The sequence below is a fragment of the Orcinus orca genome, chromosome 8 (assembly GCF_937001465.1).
Source record: "Orcinus orca chromosome 8, mOrcOrc1.1, whole genome shotgun sequence".
Classification (NCBI taxonomy): Eukaryota; Metazoa; Chordata; class Mammalia; order Artiodactyla; family Delphinidae; genus Orcinus; species Orcinus orca.
In genome coordinates this window covers 93,149,975-93,169,211 of record NC_064566.1, presented here as the reverse complement: position 1 = coordinate 93,169,211, position 19,237 = coordinate 93,149,975, and the positions used below count along the sequence as shown (strand labels likewise).

At 44.6% G+C, this 19,237-nt stretch overlaps 1 protein-coding gene and 1 pseudogene across 1 annotated transcript; both read right to left on the bottom strand.

The window, feature by feature from the left end:
• Nucleotides 1–1,171: 1,171 nt before the first annotated feature.
• Nucleotides 1,172–10,137, bottom strand: LOC101285950 (40S ribosomal protein S26-like; annotated as a pseudogene).
• On the bottom strand, nucleotides 10,138–11,566 carry LOC101286460 (zinc finger protein 133-like). Its single transcript, XM_049713841.1, is given in 5 exon segments — nucleotides 10,138–10,301; nucleotides 10,469–10,534; nucleotides 10,612–10,869; nucleotides 10,939–11,090; nucleotides 11,174–11,566. Coding segments are annotated over 5 exon segments (987 nt in total). The 3' UTR covers nucleotides 10,138–10,183.
• Between the last annotated feature and the right edge of the window lie 7,671 nt (nucleotides 11,567–19,237).

Below are 19,237 nucleotides of genomic sequence, written 5' to 3'. Positions count from 1 at the left end.
ATGTTTTGTTATTTCTATTATCGTGTTAGTTGTATAGTCTTTTGCTATTTTTTTTATTGGCTACTCCTGATATTATAATATGCATCTTTGGTTTATTACAATAAACTGAAATCATTATTTTTACTACTTTTATCATTTCTATTAAGAAATTATCTATGTTTTATTGTTACTCATTTGAAAGTAATGTGGGTTTTTTTCTCTGGTTGCTTTAAATGTTTCTCTTGGTGTTGGGTTTTCAATGATTTTGCCATGATATGCCTACACATTTATCCTGCCGAAAATCTGTGGCTTAATGTCTTTCTTCAGTTTAGAAGAATGTGAATTTCAGAAAATTCACAGTCACTATTTTTCAAATATTGTTTATGCTAAATTTTTTCTCTTTTTTTTTTTTCTGGTACTCCAGTTTCACATGTTAGATCTTTTCACCATGTCCCATATGTCTTATATTCTTTTCTGCATTTCCATCTTTTAAAAATATTTTCTCTTTTTATTAGTCTGGTTATTGTCTTCCAACCTGCCATTCCAAACTATTCTTTCCTTCAGCAGTGTCTAATCTCTTATTAAACCCAAATTATTGATTTTATGTGTTATATATTTTTAGTTCTTGAATTTTAGTTCTTTCTAAAGATTCCAGAGTGGTTTTTTTCTTTTTTACTGAAATTTCCCATTTCGATCTATTTTCTTGAAGATATTCATCATAGTGACATTAAAGTCTGTGTCTAAAAATACTAACATTTGGTTCAGCTGTGAAGCTGTGATCTGACCTTTATTTTCATTCTTAGTTATTTCATTCTGTGTCTTTGCATGCCTAGTCAGTTTTTATTGAATGCCAGGCATTTTTATGAAATTTGTAATCTCTAGATGAAACCTTCTTCCAGTTAAGATTTGCTTAGTCAACTATAGTAGAGGAAGAGCACCTGTATTTGAAGCTGGGTTCCAGTCTCTGTGAAGGTTGGTATATTCCCTCTTCACATTTATTCTTTGGTTTAGCACTTCATGAATCCCAAATGAAATCCTGGAATGTGTACCAGGTCTTCTCCTTGGTTGTGGCCTTTCATTTTTGTCTTCCTAGGACTGTGAGACTATTAAAGTCTCTTTTTGAAAAGCATAACTTCCAGTCGGTTTTTTTTCCAGAGGACAGTTTTTCTTCAGTCCTTAAGGACGCAGCTCCTTACATGGGCTTTGGCAGAGGTCATGGGGTGGCACAATTAGGTCTAAATTAGGTGAAGGTGTGTGGATTTTCTGGGCTTTGTGAGAATGATTCCTGACTACCTTGCTGTGAATGGCATGACTCATGCAGTAATGTAGTTTCACATAGAGAAAGCACAAGTGTGCCAAAGACACTCGCTCTGGAAATGTCCATGATGACTGTGGCCTGTACTATATTTTGAATAATGAACTTCTTAATGGCCTTGTCCTTGGGCACACGCTGGGTGCAGTTAGTGCAGCATACAGGCTACAGGTGGCCATAGCCTTTTTGGCATGACCATTATTGCTTCTTTTCTTGGTCTACACCAGGGTGAAGATCCTCTTAGGAAGGGGGCACAACACACCCAGCCCTTCTGGCATCTTGGCAGCAAGGACCCAGACCTAACAGCCTTTTAAAATTTCCCAGCCTTGTAGCCAGTTTTTAGTTAGGTTTTTCATCCCCTGGGTTGCTGCTTACAGATCACACATGCCTTGAGGGAAAGTACCATTAAATACTGCGCTCACTTCTTTGGTCTTCTCTTGTCTCCAGGATCTCAACCTTTGTATCCTAAATGCCTTGGTTGGTAGCTCTGAGCTCCAGTATACGCCTCCTCAGCCTCATGAGACTGTCAAAAGCTCTGCTTGGCTTCATTGTGTCTTAGCTACTACTTTATGTTCATCTTCTTAGTCTCTGCTTGTCCTTTCAGCCTCTGAGCTACTAAATATGAATCAGGGAAAAGCAATCATGAATGTAGGGTGCCTCTCAGTTCATTTCCTTTCTTTTTTAAATTTTGGCTCATAAGTCCTGGATGCCTTGGCAGCTCTCTGTTGATTTTTAAAGAGTTGTTTTTGATTTTGATTTTTTTTTTTTTGGATTTTTTTTTTTTTTTGCGGTACGCGGGCCTCTCACTGCTGTGGCCTCTCCCGTTACGGAGCACAGGCTCCGGACGCACAGGCTCAGCGACCATGGCTCACGGCCCAGCCGCTCCGCGGCATGTAGGATCCTCCCGGCCCGGGACACGAACCCGCATCCCTTGCATCGGCAGGCGGACTCCCAACCACTGCGCCACCAGGGAAGCCCTGATTTTGATTTTTAAAGTTTTTATCAGCAGGAGAATTTGTTTGATACAAGCCAGTCTACTCCAGACAAGAGCAGAAATTTTGTAACCTGCTTTTATGAAGGAGTTTTGTGACTGCCACTTTGTGGTAGACCTGGAGATTAAGTAGAAAAGGAATCAAATAAACGTGAGGGAGAAAAGCTATGAAAAGATTAAGTTATTTGACATCCAAAAGATTTAGCACTGTCACAGTCCACCTGGTTCCTCAGATTATAATTAGATTTTGGTCATACTGCTAAGTTGGAAGAAGCCTGGAGATGTTTTCAGATATCTGAAGGATGCTACTGTGGCTTTGGCAATGTTGGGGAGGGTGGGGGAGTAGGGAATGGGTCAGGGGAACAAGGGCCAAGGGTTATAAATAAAAGCTGAAGGGGTACAGATTTTGGTTTGAATAAAGGGAATTATTCCTAATAAAGATTGCTGGAATGAGGATCAGTAGGAAATAACTCATTCCCCATCCATGAAGTCATTCTAGTATTGGCCAATTTGGGATGGGGTGCTAGAAAGGGGATTAAAATATTGAATGTGGGATGGGTGAATGGCATGGTATATACTATACTTGGTCATAGTAGGTAAGGAGCTCAATAAATGTTGAATGAACATGTGATATGCCAAGTCCCATCTAAGGCTGAGATTCCATGATTTTAGCAGTGAGGAAGTCAGGATAGTATAATACAAAGTACATAGGACTAGAGTACTCTGTTCCCAGAGTAGTTTAGGAAGGAAGAACACAGAAAATGCCATCTTTCCTATTCTTACCTCTCCAACCTCACCCTTCAGCTAGCCCTCTAAGGCCCGGTTAAACTTTCTACGAAGAGCTGAGCTCCAGTGCAGAGCATCGGCACCCAGAAGAGGTGTGGAGACATGCAGACCATGGGAGCTCTCTCCTTGGTGATGAGCACCCCTATTTCATGCCCTCTGGGGGCTGCAGGTGCAGGTTTGGCAGAGCAACCTGCCCTCCTAAGTGGTCCCAGCCTGCCCTGGGAACAGAGCCAGCTGGGAGGTCATGTCCGGGCTGGTCTTCTCCTCCAGAACAGGCTACTCTGCACCCCTAGTTTGGGGAGCCCATGTTGGGCACCCTCCTCCACCCCCTTCCCCAAGCAGGGCTGAAGTACTGTTCCCGACCAGCTGAATCCTGCCAGTGGTGCTACTAAATATTTCATTCGGGCTTAACAACTCAATCCGCTTGCCGTTATCCTGAAGCACCCCCCTCCCGCAGCCCCCAGCCCCTTTCTCATTAACAAAGTAGCTGGCCGGAAAGATCTGCTGAAGCCGTCACTGAAGGCTCTGTGAGCCAGCCGCTGCGCAGGTCAGGTGGGCGGAGGCACAGTATTAAGCAGGAAGCATCGATTTCGGCATTAGCTAGCTTTTTACATTCCCAGGCAGACAATGCAAGTACCTTAAATTATCTTCAAAGCAACCGAAGGGAAGGAAATTGGTCTTAGATGTGGTAAATAGACTCCACAAAGTCCGCGGAAGCCTGCCAAGATGTGCACACCGGGGACCCAGAGGCCTAACCGCCAAGCCTGCTCCACGGCCGATCAGAATTCAGACAGTCATTGCAGGGGCTCCATTCCTCTGCCCCCCGAACCCTGGGAGAGCATGAGGGGTCTCGAAGCTGGGATCTCAAATGCCAAGGCGGCTGCAGGGAGCAAGCTCAACACCGAGCTTCGATCTACTTTGGGTTCTACTGGTGTGTGACTTTGGTCAGGCAGCCTAAACTCTCTGAGCCTCATTTTCCCAACTAGTGAGATGGGACTTGTAATAGCTACCTTAGCAGGGAGTGATGCTGAGTTCAGGGCTCTGTCCTCTGCAGGTTGGACCCTCTTCTATGCCCTCACACCATCTTGTGCTCATCTTGGTCCCGGGCTTATCACACTGCTGTGATTGTTGGTTTTCATGTCTGTCCTTCCCGTGGACAGGCAGTGGTTAAGATTTTTTTAGGGAGGGGTCAGGACACCATGAAGAAGCTGGTGAAAGCCATGGGCCCTCTCCCTACAGAAAAACGTAGGAACATATAATTTGCTTATAATGTCAAGGAACTCATAGCAGCAAGGCTAAAATCCCTATGCCAGTGTTCACAGAGTGCCTGGCAGATGAGTCATAATCAGAATATGTCTGTTGGCTGCTTGAAGCATTTTGAAGATGTTTTCCCAGCCCTGTGGTTTTGGAATTCAATTCTATCCAGGAAACATTCATTTGGTGAGTACTTATTGTGTTGCAGGCCCTAGAATGGGTTTATGGAGAGTTCAGGGACATAAGTCCTGCCCACAGATGGGGAATTAGAAGTAAATGCATATGTCAGTGACTCAAGGTGGTAAGATTCTTCCCATTTCCTTAGCTCAAGCAACTCCTGGGAAAGGGCTTTCTTCCCTTTCCTCTCAGCCCTGACATTGGAGATCCCACAGGGTAGGCCGTTAGGGACAGACTGAGGGAGAAGAGGTAAGAGTGTGCACATGACAGAGGCCCGGTGGCAGGTGGGGAAGGTAGTGTAGTGAGAAGGCCGTCAGCAGCCTGGTCTAGAAGCACTGTCACCATGCTTGGGGCTGGGGCAGAGAGCTAAGGGCCTGGCAGCCAACACCTGCTAGCTCCTGTCCGGTACCCTGCTCTGGGTTAATCTACTTAGTGAGGACATTATTATGCACAGGTAATTTGCATAATCTGCCAAGCCCTGATTGCAGGGCACTCAAGTGCCTGTTGGGGAAAGCTGGCAAGAGAGCATCCCTTCGTCCTTTGCAGACCGTGGGTGAGGGTACGGGCTGGGTGGCTGGGCCCCAGATCCAGGAGCGCTGGATCCCAGACTGAGTCTAAGAGAGTGAGCTGGGGCTCCCACGGCCTTGTTTCTGGGGAGTAAGCTCATTCCCACCCTAAAGCCTGTTGCATCTTCTCTGCTCTTAACAATTTAATTATAAAAGGATAAAACCCCTCGTGGATGTTTTTAAGGAGTTAAGTAAGTGCCAGTGATGGCTCCTGTTGGAGCTGTTTGGATTTGAAAGGAAGATACTGAGATGTAAAGATATAAATATTTAATTGTCTCTTGAAGCCTGGGTTTTCAAGCAAGCGGTAGGGAGCCAAGAGTCTCCTCTGAATGTGGTGTGTGTGCGTGCACGAATATGCACATATGTGCATGTGTGTATATGAGCATGAGCGTGTGTGTGCATTTAATAGAGGAGAGTTCTTCAGGAGCATTGTGTGTGTTCACTGTTCTACTCCTATTTACCTTTGCTCTCTACCACCTAAAGAGATAATAAAAAACAGGGCATGAACCCTGTTTTGATTTAATTTAATTCAACAAACAAATGCAGAACATGTCTGGACCCCTCTTGCCCTTAAGGCATCTGTGGTCCAGTAGGGGAGTAGGTCTTTTACCCAAATCGCCGTGATACCCATTAGACAGACTGGGATAAACTCCATAAAGATAGGCAAACGTTGTGGAACTGACTTGCAGGGTGGTTGCCCTGTCCTTGGAAGCTGGCTTCCTGGAGGGGCTCACCCAGCCAGAGTCCATCTCTTTGTGTGACTTGCATCTTCTTGTAATATGACAGATGCCCAATAAATCGTGTTGGATGGTTGTCGGACACTTTAAACATTCCCTCTAACCCTGTGGTCATTTCTGTCCACACTACCTCCCCCAGACGCTTGGAAGTTTCCCAGAAAAAATAAAAAATAAAACTCAGAGGAAGAAAAGAGACCCAAAGTAGTTTATGGGACCCTGAGACTTGCAGAAAGTTGGAGCGGAAGAGACTGAGTCTAGATGTGGGGTCACTTGCTTTACTTCACATGGCACCATCCAAGGGACTCAGATGAGACACCAGGTGAAGTTCCTGGTCTCCTGAGGAGGGGAGCTTGTGAGGTATCTACCCTGGGCCCCTTTCAGGGAAGGAAGCTATGGGCAAAGGACAAGATCACCTCTTTATTTCCTTCCAATGTGGGTCATCTTCTATGTCCCCATCTTATAAACACTGGAAAAGATATCGGTAAGGGGCCTCCAGGATTTTCAACTGCCATCAGTGGGGAATAAAATTATGTGAACAATAAAAACAAAAACCTAACAGTTGGCCAATCGTGCCTTCAGTGAGCTGGGGCCCTGATTAATTTTTCCCCTGGAGGATTCCAGGGACTCTGGAGGAGATTTTAGACAGCCTGGGATAGAAGAAGGGAGTGTGGGACCATCCTGTACCTGAGTCTGGGTTCCAAACACAAGATACTATAAAGTAAGATGCAATCTAGATGCTCCCCTCCCCCCCAGCAAGGAATCTCCCAGGATGCCCGGGGGAGAAGGAAGCAACTGGGGTTTCAGGAAGGGCAAAGGAGAGCAAGAGGCTACCATAGAATTTGTGATTCCTTTTGCTGTGAGGATTGAGATTGGAAAGAGGGCAGAGGGAAGTAAGATGGAGGCAAGACTCCTGTCTGCCAAACTCCAGGGATCACCTCCAAAGTGCTCCAGTCACATAGAGCTGAACAGAGCCCCCTGGGGTTGGGCACCATGGAGGTTTGAAGAACTGTTAAGGAGCTGTTAATACCATTCCACCTGCTTCAGGGCAACTCAGCACCCAGGCCATTTGCGTGGCTGACCACCCAGATTCTACAACTTTCCTCAGTGGCTTTGATGCTTCACCTTGCAGTGATTCCTGCTAAGGTAAGGTCTCTCTTGCTGTGATGCATAAAAGACTCTGGTCCCATCTGCACAGGGATGCGGCACTTCTGTCAGTCTCCTTCTATCAGGGGTTCTTAATTCATAATCGCTGCTGGTCACAAACTGCTTAGAGAATCTCATAAAAGCCATGGTCCTCTTCCCCCTCAAAATGCACATACATACATACATAGACAATTTGGCATACAATTTCAGGGCATTTATGAACCTCATGGAACCATGGACAGATTCCATTAACAAGATACCTGCTTCAGAAGAACATCTCTAAGCTTTTAGGACAATAAAAGTTTTTGAATAGCATTTCGCAGTGCGTAAAGCACTTTCACCATGCATTGTGTTAATCTTCGTAGTAATCCTGCTGAGGGAGGAATTATTATATTATTGTCCATATTCTGCGGACAAAGAAACTGAGACTCAAAGAATTCTGTCATTTTCCCACAGCTACTAGGAGGTGAAGTCAAAACTGGAATCCAGTCCTTCTGCCTGAGCTCTGCAAACGTTCACCAGGCCAGGTTTGTACTTTCCCTCTGACCTTTCTCCACTTTTCACAGCTGTGTTAGACTAAGACTTGTGAATCTGTATCTATTCTTATTTTGTGAGATGTATGGTGAATAGAGACTGGGGGGGGTCTGGCTCTGAGAATGACCAGAGGCTCCCTGGGACAGGAGAGGGGACCTCCTAGGGAGCCTGGTCTTCAGGAGTCAAGGCTGTTTTCTAAGTTAATGATTGCACTTGACATTGCTGAAGCTCATCTGTGACTCGTCATGGCATCAGGGAGGAATACAGGAGTTACAGGATTCTAGGATTGGAGGCGACCCACGAGTTCATTTGTTTCTTAGATCTCCACAGAGGAAGGGAAGAAAACATCTCTTCCATCTCCTTACCCTCTACATCCAAGTGGCCAATATAACTATGACCCTAAATGACCTTTGAAGCTTCCTTTGAATATTAACAGGAGCTTCAGTTGCCTGATTTCTTAAACCTGTAGCTTGGCAGACAGTAGTGACATTAGAATAACTTTCTCTTTAATTTCCTTCCATAGATTTCCAAGGGAGTTTTTATAATATCATTTGCTCAATTCAATGCTAATGAATATGGATTAATTTTCTGCATTATAGCTATTGATCTTCAGCCATTGATCTGAGAAGGGAGTGTTACTGCTCATAAATCCCTCCATTCTGACTGAGGGTTCCCTGGGGGCAGGGATGGGGAGATGGGAGTAGCAAGAGATGGATGAGCTAGGGGGGCAGCTGAGCTCCAGCAGGGGTGAGCTGGGGGAATGATTGCGGGGGGTGGAGATGGAGGGGTGAATATCCCACTGAAAACTCACCTAATGCTCCATCCAAATAATCTGATTTACTCTTCTCCACCCACAACCCACGATTTTCCATTTCTGGGCCTTTCCTTATGCCATGCTTCCCGCCCATCATGCCGTTCCTTCGTTCTCCCCTACCTGTACAAATTCTACCTAAGTTTCCAAATCCATATCCAATGCCATATTTTTCATGAAGCTTTTCCTGGTTCCCTCCCCACCTATTGCTAATTGGAATATCTCAGTCTTTTATAGTCCCACACTGCTTTATCTCTTAGGGCACTTATCACTTTGTGTTATGTACACATCTTAATTTTAGTCTTTGGTCCAAAGAGATGGTCTTGTCATGATTCCAAAATAGGTAGATAACCCAGAAGCAGAAACCACCTTATGGATGGAGAGCTACAGGCAGTTCTGATATTGCTGGAGCACAGTGTGGTGGAGGCCAGATTCGAAGGAGGGGCTTCCATCTTTGTCCGCCACGTCATTGTAGAGATCCCCCTTGAAAGGTGTATTAGTCAGGGTCTAATCAGGAGACAAAAGCCACACCAGGTATTTTGAAAATTGTAAACATAGAGAATTAATGTAAAGAACAGTAAGTAGCTCAGAAGAATTGCTCACTAACTGAAAAGAGAACACTAGAGTGTCATGGAAGTAGCAACTGCAGGAAGCAGCCACCACCCCTAGAACTGGGACAACAAAGAGAAGAGGTTGGAGTTATTAAAACCTAGAATCTTGAAAGAGAGGACCCACAGAGCTGAAAGCCAGACTTCTAAGGAAAAGAAACTGCTTGGCTGGCACTGGTATTGCTGAGTTTGAAGGAAGGGCTCATGGGGTTGGGACTCAATCCTTCTAAGGGTGAGGGGGGGGGGGACCTGTATTGGAGAAACTTCAAACTATTCAACTGCTGCTTTGAAACAAGTTGCCATGACCAGATAGACAAGTCTGACCAGAACATGAAGCAAACAGGGCACCAACAGGAAGGGCCAAGTTTCTCTGTTCCTCCTGCAGCCCTGCAGTCTTCCTCCAGTGGCTCCAATGGACAGAGATGGGCAGGGAGCCAGTGCACAGCAGAATCCCAGTATCACAAAGTGGAGTTTGGAAGGAAGGGTTCAAATCAGAAAGACAATTGGGCTGTTCCAGGGTATTCCTTTGGGTCCTCAGCATCTATACGCTCCTTCCTACACAGATTTGAACTTCCCACAACCATAAAATGAATTGTTCTTTCACCTAACAAGATGCAACCATCTTTTGTAAAGACATTCCCAACCTCTTCTCAAGATGAGGAGATGCAAACTTTCAATAGTCATTGTATCCATCTCTGGGGGACAGTCACCTGTCCATTACCAGGTTGTATTGACTACTCTCTTCAAGAGAGCTTCATCATCTGAGTATTTTCTTTTTTCTTTTTGTAAAGATGCAGTTTATTAGAACAAAAGGCCACAAAACATGAAGACTTAGCATGGAAGAAGTAAATGAACTCAAATGTCCTTTGACCACTTACAGAATGCATTTCATGAAAGTATAAGATGTTTGATTATTCAGTCCTTGCCACCTCTTCGCTTTCAAAGAGAGTGTAAGGGGTCAGAAGATTGCCCCAAGTAGGCCTCAGGGTCAGACTGAAGTCAGTTTATGGTGGGCGGACTTCATCCTCCTGTGTCTGCTGAGGTGAGACTTCTGGCTAAAGCCCTGTGCACACGTCTTGCACACATAAGGCTTCTTGCCCTGGTGTGTCATCTGATGTAAGACGAGGTGTGAATTTTGGGGAAAGCCTTGGCAATGCTCTCTGCATAAACAGGGCTTCTTTTCTGAGTGTACCTATTTGTGCGTGATTAAAGCTGACTTACTGCTAAAGCCGAGTCCATACTGCCTGCACAGGTAAGGCTTTTCCCTTGAGTCTTTCTGCCTGTGCTAGATGAGACCTGCCTGGTGACTGAAGCCTCGCCCACACTCCCTGCACACGTACGGCTTTTCCCCTGAGTGTGTCCTCCGGTGTCTGATGAGATTGGACTGCTGGTTGAAACCTCGCCTACCGTCCTTACACACAATGGGCTTGTCCCCTGAGTGTATGTTCTGGTGTCTGTGAGGTGTGACTTGAGTCTAAAGCCTCACCCACACAGCCCACACACGTAAGGTTTCTCCCCAGTGTGTGTCCGCCTGTGTGAGATGAGGGTTGAATTCTGGCTGAAGCTGTGCCCACACACGCCACACACATAACGCTTCTCCTTGGAGTGTGTCCTCTGGTGTGAGATGAGGTTCGACCTGTCGCTGAAGCCCAGGCCACAGTCACTGCACACGATGGTCTTCTCCTCTAACTGTGTCCTCTGGTGTCTGACGACAGCTGGCTGAAGCCTTTCCCACACTCCTGGCACACGTAGGGCTTCTCCCCGGAGTGTGTCCGCTGGTGTATGCTGAGGTTTGACTTCTGGCTGAAGCCCCGCCCACACTCACTGCACATGTAAGGCTTCTCGCCCAAGTGTGTCCTCTCATGTATGATGAGCATAAACTTCCAGTTAAAGCCTCACCCACACTCCCTGCATACGACAGGCTTCTCCCCTGAGTGTGCCTTCTGGTGTCCGGCAAGGCTTTTCCTTAGGCTAAAGCCCTTCTCACACACCCTGCACACATAAGGCTTCTCCCCTGAGTGTATCCTCTGGTAACTGAGCAGGTTTGTCATCTTGCTGAAGCCCAGTCCACACTCCCCAAAGTTGACTGGTCCAAATCCTAACACTTCTATCCTCTTCAACAGTCTGTCTGTTTCCTCAGAGTTCTCCCTCTGAGCTGGCTGGCCTCTACCTCCACGCCTTGGATGCCATCCCTAGAGCCTCAGGGGTGGCGGCCTGGGGAACGTGCCTGAAGTCCTTTTCTTTGTCTTTCCAAAGGCTTCTTCTCTCTCCTGACCTTCTGCTTTATCGTTCCGGGAACTTCCATCGGAGGCTTGCTGCTGGTCCCCCAGGCACGGATCTCCTGGCTGGGCAGGATCTTCTGCACACAGCACGAGGAGATCCAGGGAGGATGACTACACAGCATATGCTGCATGCGGAATTTCTGACTGGAGAAATCCGGAGGGCAGAAAGGACTGAGGTGGGGTTCTGGCTTTGGTTCTGCTGGGCCAGTGGCCGGTGGGCATTTTCTCTCTTCTCTCCAGGTTTCCTTCCCTTGCTCCAGCTTGGTGATGGGTTTTGGTTTAGAAAATGGAATCCCCGGTGAGACCAGGTTGCTGTAATTCTCCAGCATCACCTCCCGGTACAGGGATCTCTGAGCAGGGCTGAGCAGCTCCTGGGTGAAATCCATAGCCACATCTCTGAATGCCATGTGTGCCTGAGGCTGGGCTGTCAGGAGCCCAGGAGTCCTCCCCTGGCCCACCAGGCAGTCCTCTCTGGGCAGGCAGGAGCCACAGGGGTCAGAACGAGAACCGAAACGTTCAGGAGAGTCAATGGAAACTCAAGATCCGGCAGGGTAGGGTTTCCTCTTACTTAAAGGTATCAGGAATGTACCTGCTTTCCGCGCGGAGAAGGGCACGGCTGCGGCGAGGGTGCCGCTGGAGCCAAACTCACCAGCGCCACCAAAGAACAAGGGGTCATTCGAGCCCCCGGTGGGGGCGGGGGGGGGGAAACGGGGGCACTCCAGCAGGACGCCAGGACTACACTACCCAGAATCCTCGGGCCGCGCCGGGACCACGCCTCCCAGCATGCTCGGTGACCCCAAGAGCGCCGCCCGCCAGCCGCTCCCATCGGCCTCTGAGGGAGCAGCTTTTGGGTAACATGCTCCAACCACCGGAGAATGGCCACTGTAGCGCTCGGATTCCCCTTTTTTTTCCCTTAAAACCACGTGGATAAAGCATGTAGCGAATCCCGGGGGAAGCTTCTCTCCGTGCCGTCCATCCGAGTATTTTCTTCTTTATTGCAAAGTTAACCTCTAACAACGTATATGACAACAAGGGAAGGAGGACAGAAAGTAAAATAACACACACACACATACACAGGAAGAAGAAAATATGCACTGCTATAGTCCTTGTCCGTATACCTGGTCATAAAGTATATATATCAAAGTAAATTATACAAATAAATTACATAGAAATAAATCAAATTAAATATATATATTCCTTCTTACACTACCTGTTCACATTTTTGTGTTTTCATCATCCTCATCCAGGATATTATCTGGTCAGTGTTTTTTTACCTGGTGGAGTGTGGGAGTGACCCCAAACTTTATTCCTGACGAGTCCAAGTCCTTAAAGATTCTGTGTATTTGTGGTTGCTGTGATTTTGCATTACTGTTTACTCTTGGGCACAAAAGCAGTGAGGGATGTCCCTGAGAATGCCCTAGGCTCCAGACAAAGTCTTTTCTGCAATTAAATTTCCTTTTGGTATTAATCGTCCCAAATAGTAGAGTAATGCTCGCTTTTTTGCCTGTTGCTTCAGTGGCACAAGGACCCCAGAATGGCCAGGGGGAAGTCTCAAATTCTAACTCAGTGGAACCATTGGTATTTATCCTGGTGGAAGATTTTCTCCCTTGGAAACCAAGACCTCCAAACTAGCAGAGCTCAAAGTTGTAGTGACAGGAAGCAAAAATGCTGAGAGTTTTTAGGTGTCAGAGTGAGAGGAGGTACTCTCACTTCCTGCCCTTGATTCTAAGGTCTCTGCATCCTATTATGGAAGATTTCTATGTAGCACCATATATTGGTCACTGAGTCAAAGTACATACTGCATTCTGTAAGACAGACCCCATTTTTTCCAGAGGGTTGTCTCCCAACTGGAACCATAGCTAAGGCTCCAGTAGCTCATTCCAAGATTCTTTGGGACCATTTGTTTCTGGTTGATGAGCTATGTAATAAGAATGAATTCCACGGGCCTGAGCCCATTGCCACACTTCTTTTGCTGAGAAATGAATTCCTTGATTAGAAGCAATGTTGTGAGGAATACCATGATGGCGAATAAGGCATTTTATAAGCCCATGGATGGTGGTGCTAGCAGAAGTGTTACAAGCAAGGACAGCAAATCCAAACCCAGAATATGTGTCTATCCCGCTGAGGACAACTCTTTGTCCCCTCCATGATGGAAGGGGTCCAATTATTTAAACTGCCTCTGCTCTCCCTGGGAAATGATGCCACACAGGAGGCTCAGTGTTGGTCTCTGCTTTTGGCAAGTTGGGCACTCAGCAAGAGTGAAAAGCAAGTCAGCCTTGGTGACACAAAGTGCATGTTGTCAATCCCATGAGTAGCCTGCATCCATTTCACCATGGCCGCTTTGTACCTAGGTCCACTGAGCAAGTACTAGGGGGGCTGGGGAAGAGTCTGACATGCAGAGAATGTGAGCATTCATAAGGCATACAGATATCTACCTAGCTTCATATTCAGCCCAAGGGTCACCCCAAATTAAAGGTCATTGCATTGGCAAGAAAAGCCCTCCCCCAACCTCTGCTTCTATGTGGGTATTGGTAAAGCTGGATTCATGTGGGTATTGGTAAAGCTGGATTCAAGATCAACAGGTGGGATCTGCCCATCTGGCCCTTCTTGGGGAAGTATTTTTTCCTCCAGAGTCTTTGTAGTACTGTCTGACTGTATAATTTCTTTGGCACTGAGCTCTGGCTGCCTTGTGTTATTCTTTACTTGAAAATATATGCTTAAAAACAAATTTAAATTAGTACTTGAGGGTAGCAACCATAGTGAGTACATCTTGATATCACCAGAGACTCACTCTGTGGCTCTTACTCAATAAAGTAAAAAGCAAGATGCAGGGGAAAGTTTGATATTTAAGATGAGAAGCCCTAGGTTTGAGGCTTCCTCTTCTGCTTCTCCAAGTGACATTAGACAAGTCTTAGCACATTCCCTATGACGCCATCACGTATTCTGCCTGAACCACATGATGTTTCTTGGTTCCATGCCTTGCTTATGCTGAACCTTCCCCATTTTAATGAAAGAAGATGCCTTCATTATCTGAGTGGAGATACAAGTCTAGTAAGTTTCAGAGTTCCCTTTAAAATAGAGGCTAGTCACAATCTCCGAAAAGACTCAAAGCAGGCGATTAATAAAGGAAACTACTGTTGCTTAGTTGGTCCCAAAGTTGTAATTGATATTCATCATCTTTCTCTCCTCCCAACCATTCTGGATTTCCTGAGTATTCTGACTGGTCTTGGTAAGGACACCCAGCCGTTCATCCATGAGGTATCTTAGCCCTTGTTGGGCTATTGTTTCTATAATTGCATACTAAGTATTATCTCTGGGCATAAAAGCACCGAGTGACATACCTGTGAACAACTTGGGTACCAGACACACTCTTCCCTGCCCTTATTGTGTGGCAGCAGCTCTAACTTATGATAATCAGGGTAGGTTTCCCTGCCATTAAATTAACACGTTTCTTTGCCTCTTAGTTCATTGATATGAGGGACTCAAAATAGCCAAATTCACAACTTTCAGTTCAGTGGAACCCTTACCGTGACCCCTGACAAAAGTATTCTGCCCCTGGGAACAAGGACCTCTAACCTGGCTAGCGTAATGATGTGAAGTTAGGAAGGACAAATTCTGTATTTGAGTCACTGGAAGTGATGGTGAGAGTGACCGCTCCTATTTCTTCCCCTTGATTCCCACTTCCATTAATTCTAGCTATTGGAGTACAGCACCATATGTAGGTTATTACTTCAACACATATAATGTATCTTCATCTCGACCCTTCGCTGGCATCTTGAGCATTAAAGACTAGTCACTGCTTGATTGGACTGGCTGTTTCTGGGTGATGGGGTACTTGGTTTAACCAGTGTATCCCATGATCATGTGTCCATTTGTGTACCTTCTTCGACATAAAATAGGAGCTTTGATCCAAGGCAGTGCTATATGGGAGACCATGTTGATAGTTTAGGCATACTATAAGCCCTTGGATGGCAGTGCCAGTGGAGGTTTTGTAGGCAAGAAGTCACACTTATATTGAGAGTATCAATTTCAGCAAGGACAAATGGATGTCTCCTCCAGAGAGCAAGGAGTCTGATGTAATTGAAGGTCTCCAAGTGGCTGGCTGATCTCCTTCAGAAATTGTGCCACATCAAGGGTTCAGGCTAGGTCTCTACTGCTGGCACGTCAGGCAGTCATCACTGAAAATAGGTAAATCAGTCATGATGAGAGGAAGCCTATTTTTTGGGACCCCGTGTGGTTTCCATCCTTGCCACACTGTCACTCTGTTCATGAGATCATTGCATCAGCACTTGTTGGCTGGGGAGATGGGTTGGCTGATTTCACAGGACAATTCTACCTGGCTGTTGAAGGCTGCTTTTATAGTGAATGACCTCTGCTGAGCATGAGGAGATACAAAGATCTGCATATTTTGTGCCCACCTATGTGCCCACAGGTCTATGTAACTCTTCACCAGACCTCCTTGTCTCTGATCTTCCAATTCTTTTCCTTCTAGGCTCCTTCCAACCAAGCCATCTGCTACCCAGAGATCATGTATATACACAGCTCAGGTTTCTTTTCCTTCACCCACAGTAAATGATGAAGCATAATGTTCCTTGTCTGCCCTCTGGGAATATTTACCACTGAGAAAATTTCCTTTTGTCACTGTTGAGTAGGGCTTTAATGCAGCAGCAAGTTTGGCTAGTACTATCATATTGCACTCTTTACAAACCAGCCTGAGGTCTTTTTTTTTTTCCCTTGGTTCGTTTAAGAACTCTTCTACCCCATGAGGTAATAAACGTGAACTGGGGCAGAGGAATCAGTAAACATATAGTAGACATGGGAGTCTGGCTCACGTAGTACAACTGACTTGTATTTTCTGGATCTGCTCTGCCTCAATCTGAAACGTGCCATTTGCATTGCATAATGGATTGCTGTTATGCCCACTCAACCTTATAACTTGGTGGATCTGATAATACCCACACTATAATGGGCAGCTCTGGTTATGCAATTCGTTGATTTCATATGGGTTCAGTCTCTACTAGGGCTACTAATAACATGTCAGAGGTCTCACCAATTGGTGCTTGCAAAAGATTCCACTAAATACCGCTGTACGTTATGGATACATTTCTCTGCCTCTTGTTCATATGGTCTAAGTGACATGACAACTTGCACACACAGCCTGGATATGCTACAGAGGCTGTTCTTTTTGAAAGCCTTCAAAGTCACCTCATAATGGGTCAAAACAGTATTCCCAAGGGCATGTTCTTACACCAATGCAAATGGTAGGAGGAATGAGATATAAGAACTTGTCATTTATCTTAGAGAAAATGTCTCAACCTGCCCCAGACCACCAGCATCCCCCAAATTTTCTATATATGGCAGAATCCTTAATCTTCGTGGAATTTCTTATTTGTTGCACTCATTTTTCCCTAGGCCATCTATAGTGGTGCTAACTGAAAGTGTGGTTTGTGGACTGGTGCCAGTTTGTGAACTGTTTGTTACTGCTCTGCAATGAGATAAATGCAGAAATTGAGAGGTATGCTTTTAGAAAATTCTACAGCAGTTTGACATTGCTGTGACATCTAAGTTCATGATTGGTGGAGTTCTTATTTTACGAGGTTAGACCAGTGTGGGTGTTATTGAACTCACACAAACTTGTGTATATGCTATATGATATTTTAAGGTTAGTTTGTCCATTGTAATCCCTGTGTATAAATCATAAATATACAGTTGTCTACTATCTTGATAGTAGACCTTCAGAAGTTCTGCAGAATGTCAAGGTGAACAAGGTCCTTGTGCACTACACCTTAGCGAAGAGTTAATATAGCCCTTTGGAAATACAGTGCCTGTGTACTGCTGCCCTGACTATGTAAATGCACACTATTTTTTTCATCTTTCCTGCTGATGGAGATCAAGAATACATTTGCCAAATCATTAGCTATAGTCCAAACTGGGTTGATCTAATCCTGGATAGATATCACATCTGCCATATCAGCTGCAATTGGGACAACAACCTTGTTAAGTTTAGTCATAAACTATCATCTGTCACAATCAGCCACGTTTTCACAGGGCTGAGGTTTGAAAAGGGATAAGATGTGGACTATTACCCCCACACCTTATAATTCTTTGATGGTGGTGGGAACTTCTGCAATACTCCAGTTGCAGTACTGTTTCTGATATACTATCTTGGCCAGAGGTGGTTTCAGGGGTTTCCACTTCACTCCTCCCTCCCGCCCCCCACCCTAATAACTTTTAATCCAGGGAAACAATATAAATATTCTGCCAGATGCCAAAGTAACCACAGAGTGGCTTGATAGGCTCAAGTGACTCACTGTGGAAGGGCCTGAGCTCAAACTCCATTCATCATTTGTCCTCTAAAACCTCTACTTTATCTTTTTCTTCCACTTTTATTGATATATAATTGACATACATCATTGTATAAATTTAAGGTGTACAGCATATTGATTTGACCTACACACTTCATGAAATGATTGCCACAAATTTAGTGAACATCCATAATCTCATATAGATAGAAAATTAAAGAAATAGAAAAAATATTTTTCCCTTGTGATGAGAACTCTTAGGATTTACTCTTTTAGCAACTTTCGTATATAAAAAACAGCAGTATACTAATTATATTTATCATGTAGTACATTACATCCTTAGAACTTATTTATCTTATAACTAGAAGTTTGTACTTTTGATTGCCCATCCCACCCTCTCTAGCAACCACCTGTTTGTTCTCTGCATGCGTGACTCTGTTTAGGTTTTGTAATGTTTGTTCATTTGTTTTGTTTTAAAAATTCCACATGTAAGTGAGGTCATACAGTATCTGTCTTTCTCTGTCTGACTTATTTCACTTAGCATAATACCCTCTAGGTTCATCCATATTTTTGAAAATGGCAAGATTTTTTTTTTTTTTTTGCCATACCACACGGCATGCGGGATTTTATGTCCCTGACCAGGGACTGAACCCGTACCCCTGCAGTGGAAGTGCAGAGTCTTAACCACTGGACTGCCAGGGAAGTCCCAGATTTCATTCTTTTTTATGGTTGAGTTATATTCCATTGTGTGTGTGTGTGTGTGTGTGTGTGTGTATACACCACATCTTCATTATCCATTCATCTATTCATGGACACTTAAGTTGCCTTCATATCTTGGTTACTGTGAATAATGCTGCAATGAACATAAGGGTACATATATCTTTTCAAATTAGTGTTTTTGTTTTCTTTGGATACTCAGAAGTGGAATTGCTGGACTATATGGTAATTCTATTTTTAATATTTTGAGGAACCTCCATACTGTTTTCCATAGTGGCTGCACCAATTTATATCCCCACAAACAGTGCAGGAGAGTTCCCTTTTCTCCACATCCTTGCCAATACTTGTTATTTGTTGCCTTTTTGATATTAGCCTTTCTGAGAGACGTGAGGTGATATCTCATTGTGTTTTTGATTTGCTCTTCTCTGATGATTAGTGATGTTGAACTTCTTTTCATGTACTTGCTGGTGATCTGTATGTATTATTTGGAAAAATGTCTATTCAAATCTTCCGCTCATTTTTCAGTTGGGTTGTTTGTTTTTTGATGTTGACTTGTTTGAGTTCTTTGTATATGTTGGATATTAACATCTTATCAGATACAGCATTTGCAAATATCTTCTCCTATTCAGTAGGTGAATTTTTGTTGTTGTTGATAGCTTCCTTTGCTGAGCAAAGGCTATTTAGTTTGATGTAGTCCCTTTTGTTTATTTTTGCTTTTGTTTCTCTTGTCTGAGGATGCATATTCAAAAAATATGAATAAGATTGATATCAAAGAGTATATTGCCTATGTTTTCTTCTAGAAGTTTTATGGTTTCAGATCTTACATGTAAGTTTTTAATCCATTTTAAACTTATTTTTGTTCATGGTGTGAGAAAGTAGTCCAGTTTGATATTTTTGCATGTAGCTATCTAGTTTTCCCAGCACCATTTATTGAAGAGGTTGTTTTTTCCCCATTGTATATTCTTGCCTCCTTTGTTGTAGATTAATTGCCCATATAAGTGTGGGCTCATTTCTGGGCTGTCTATTCTGTTGCATTGA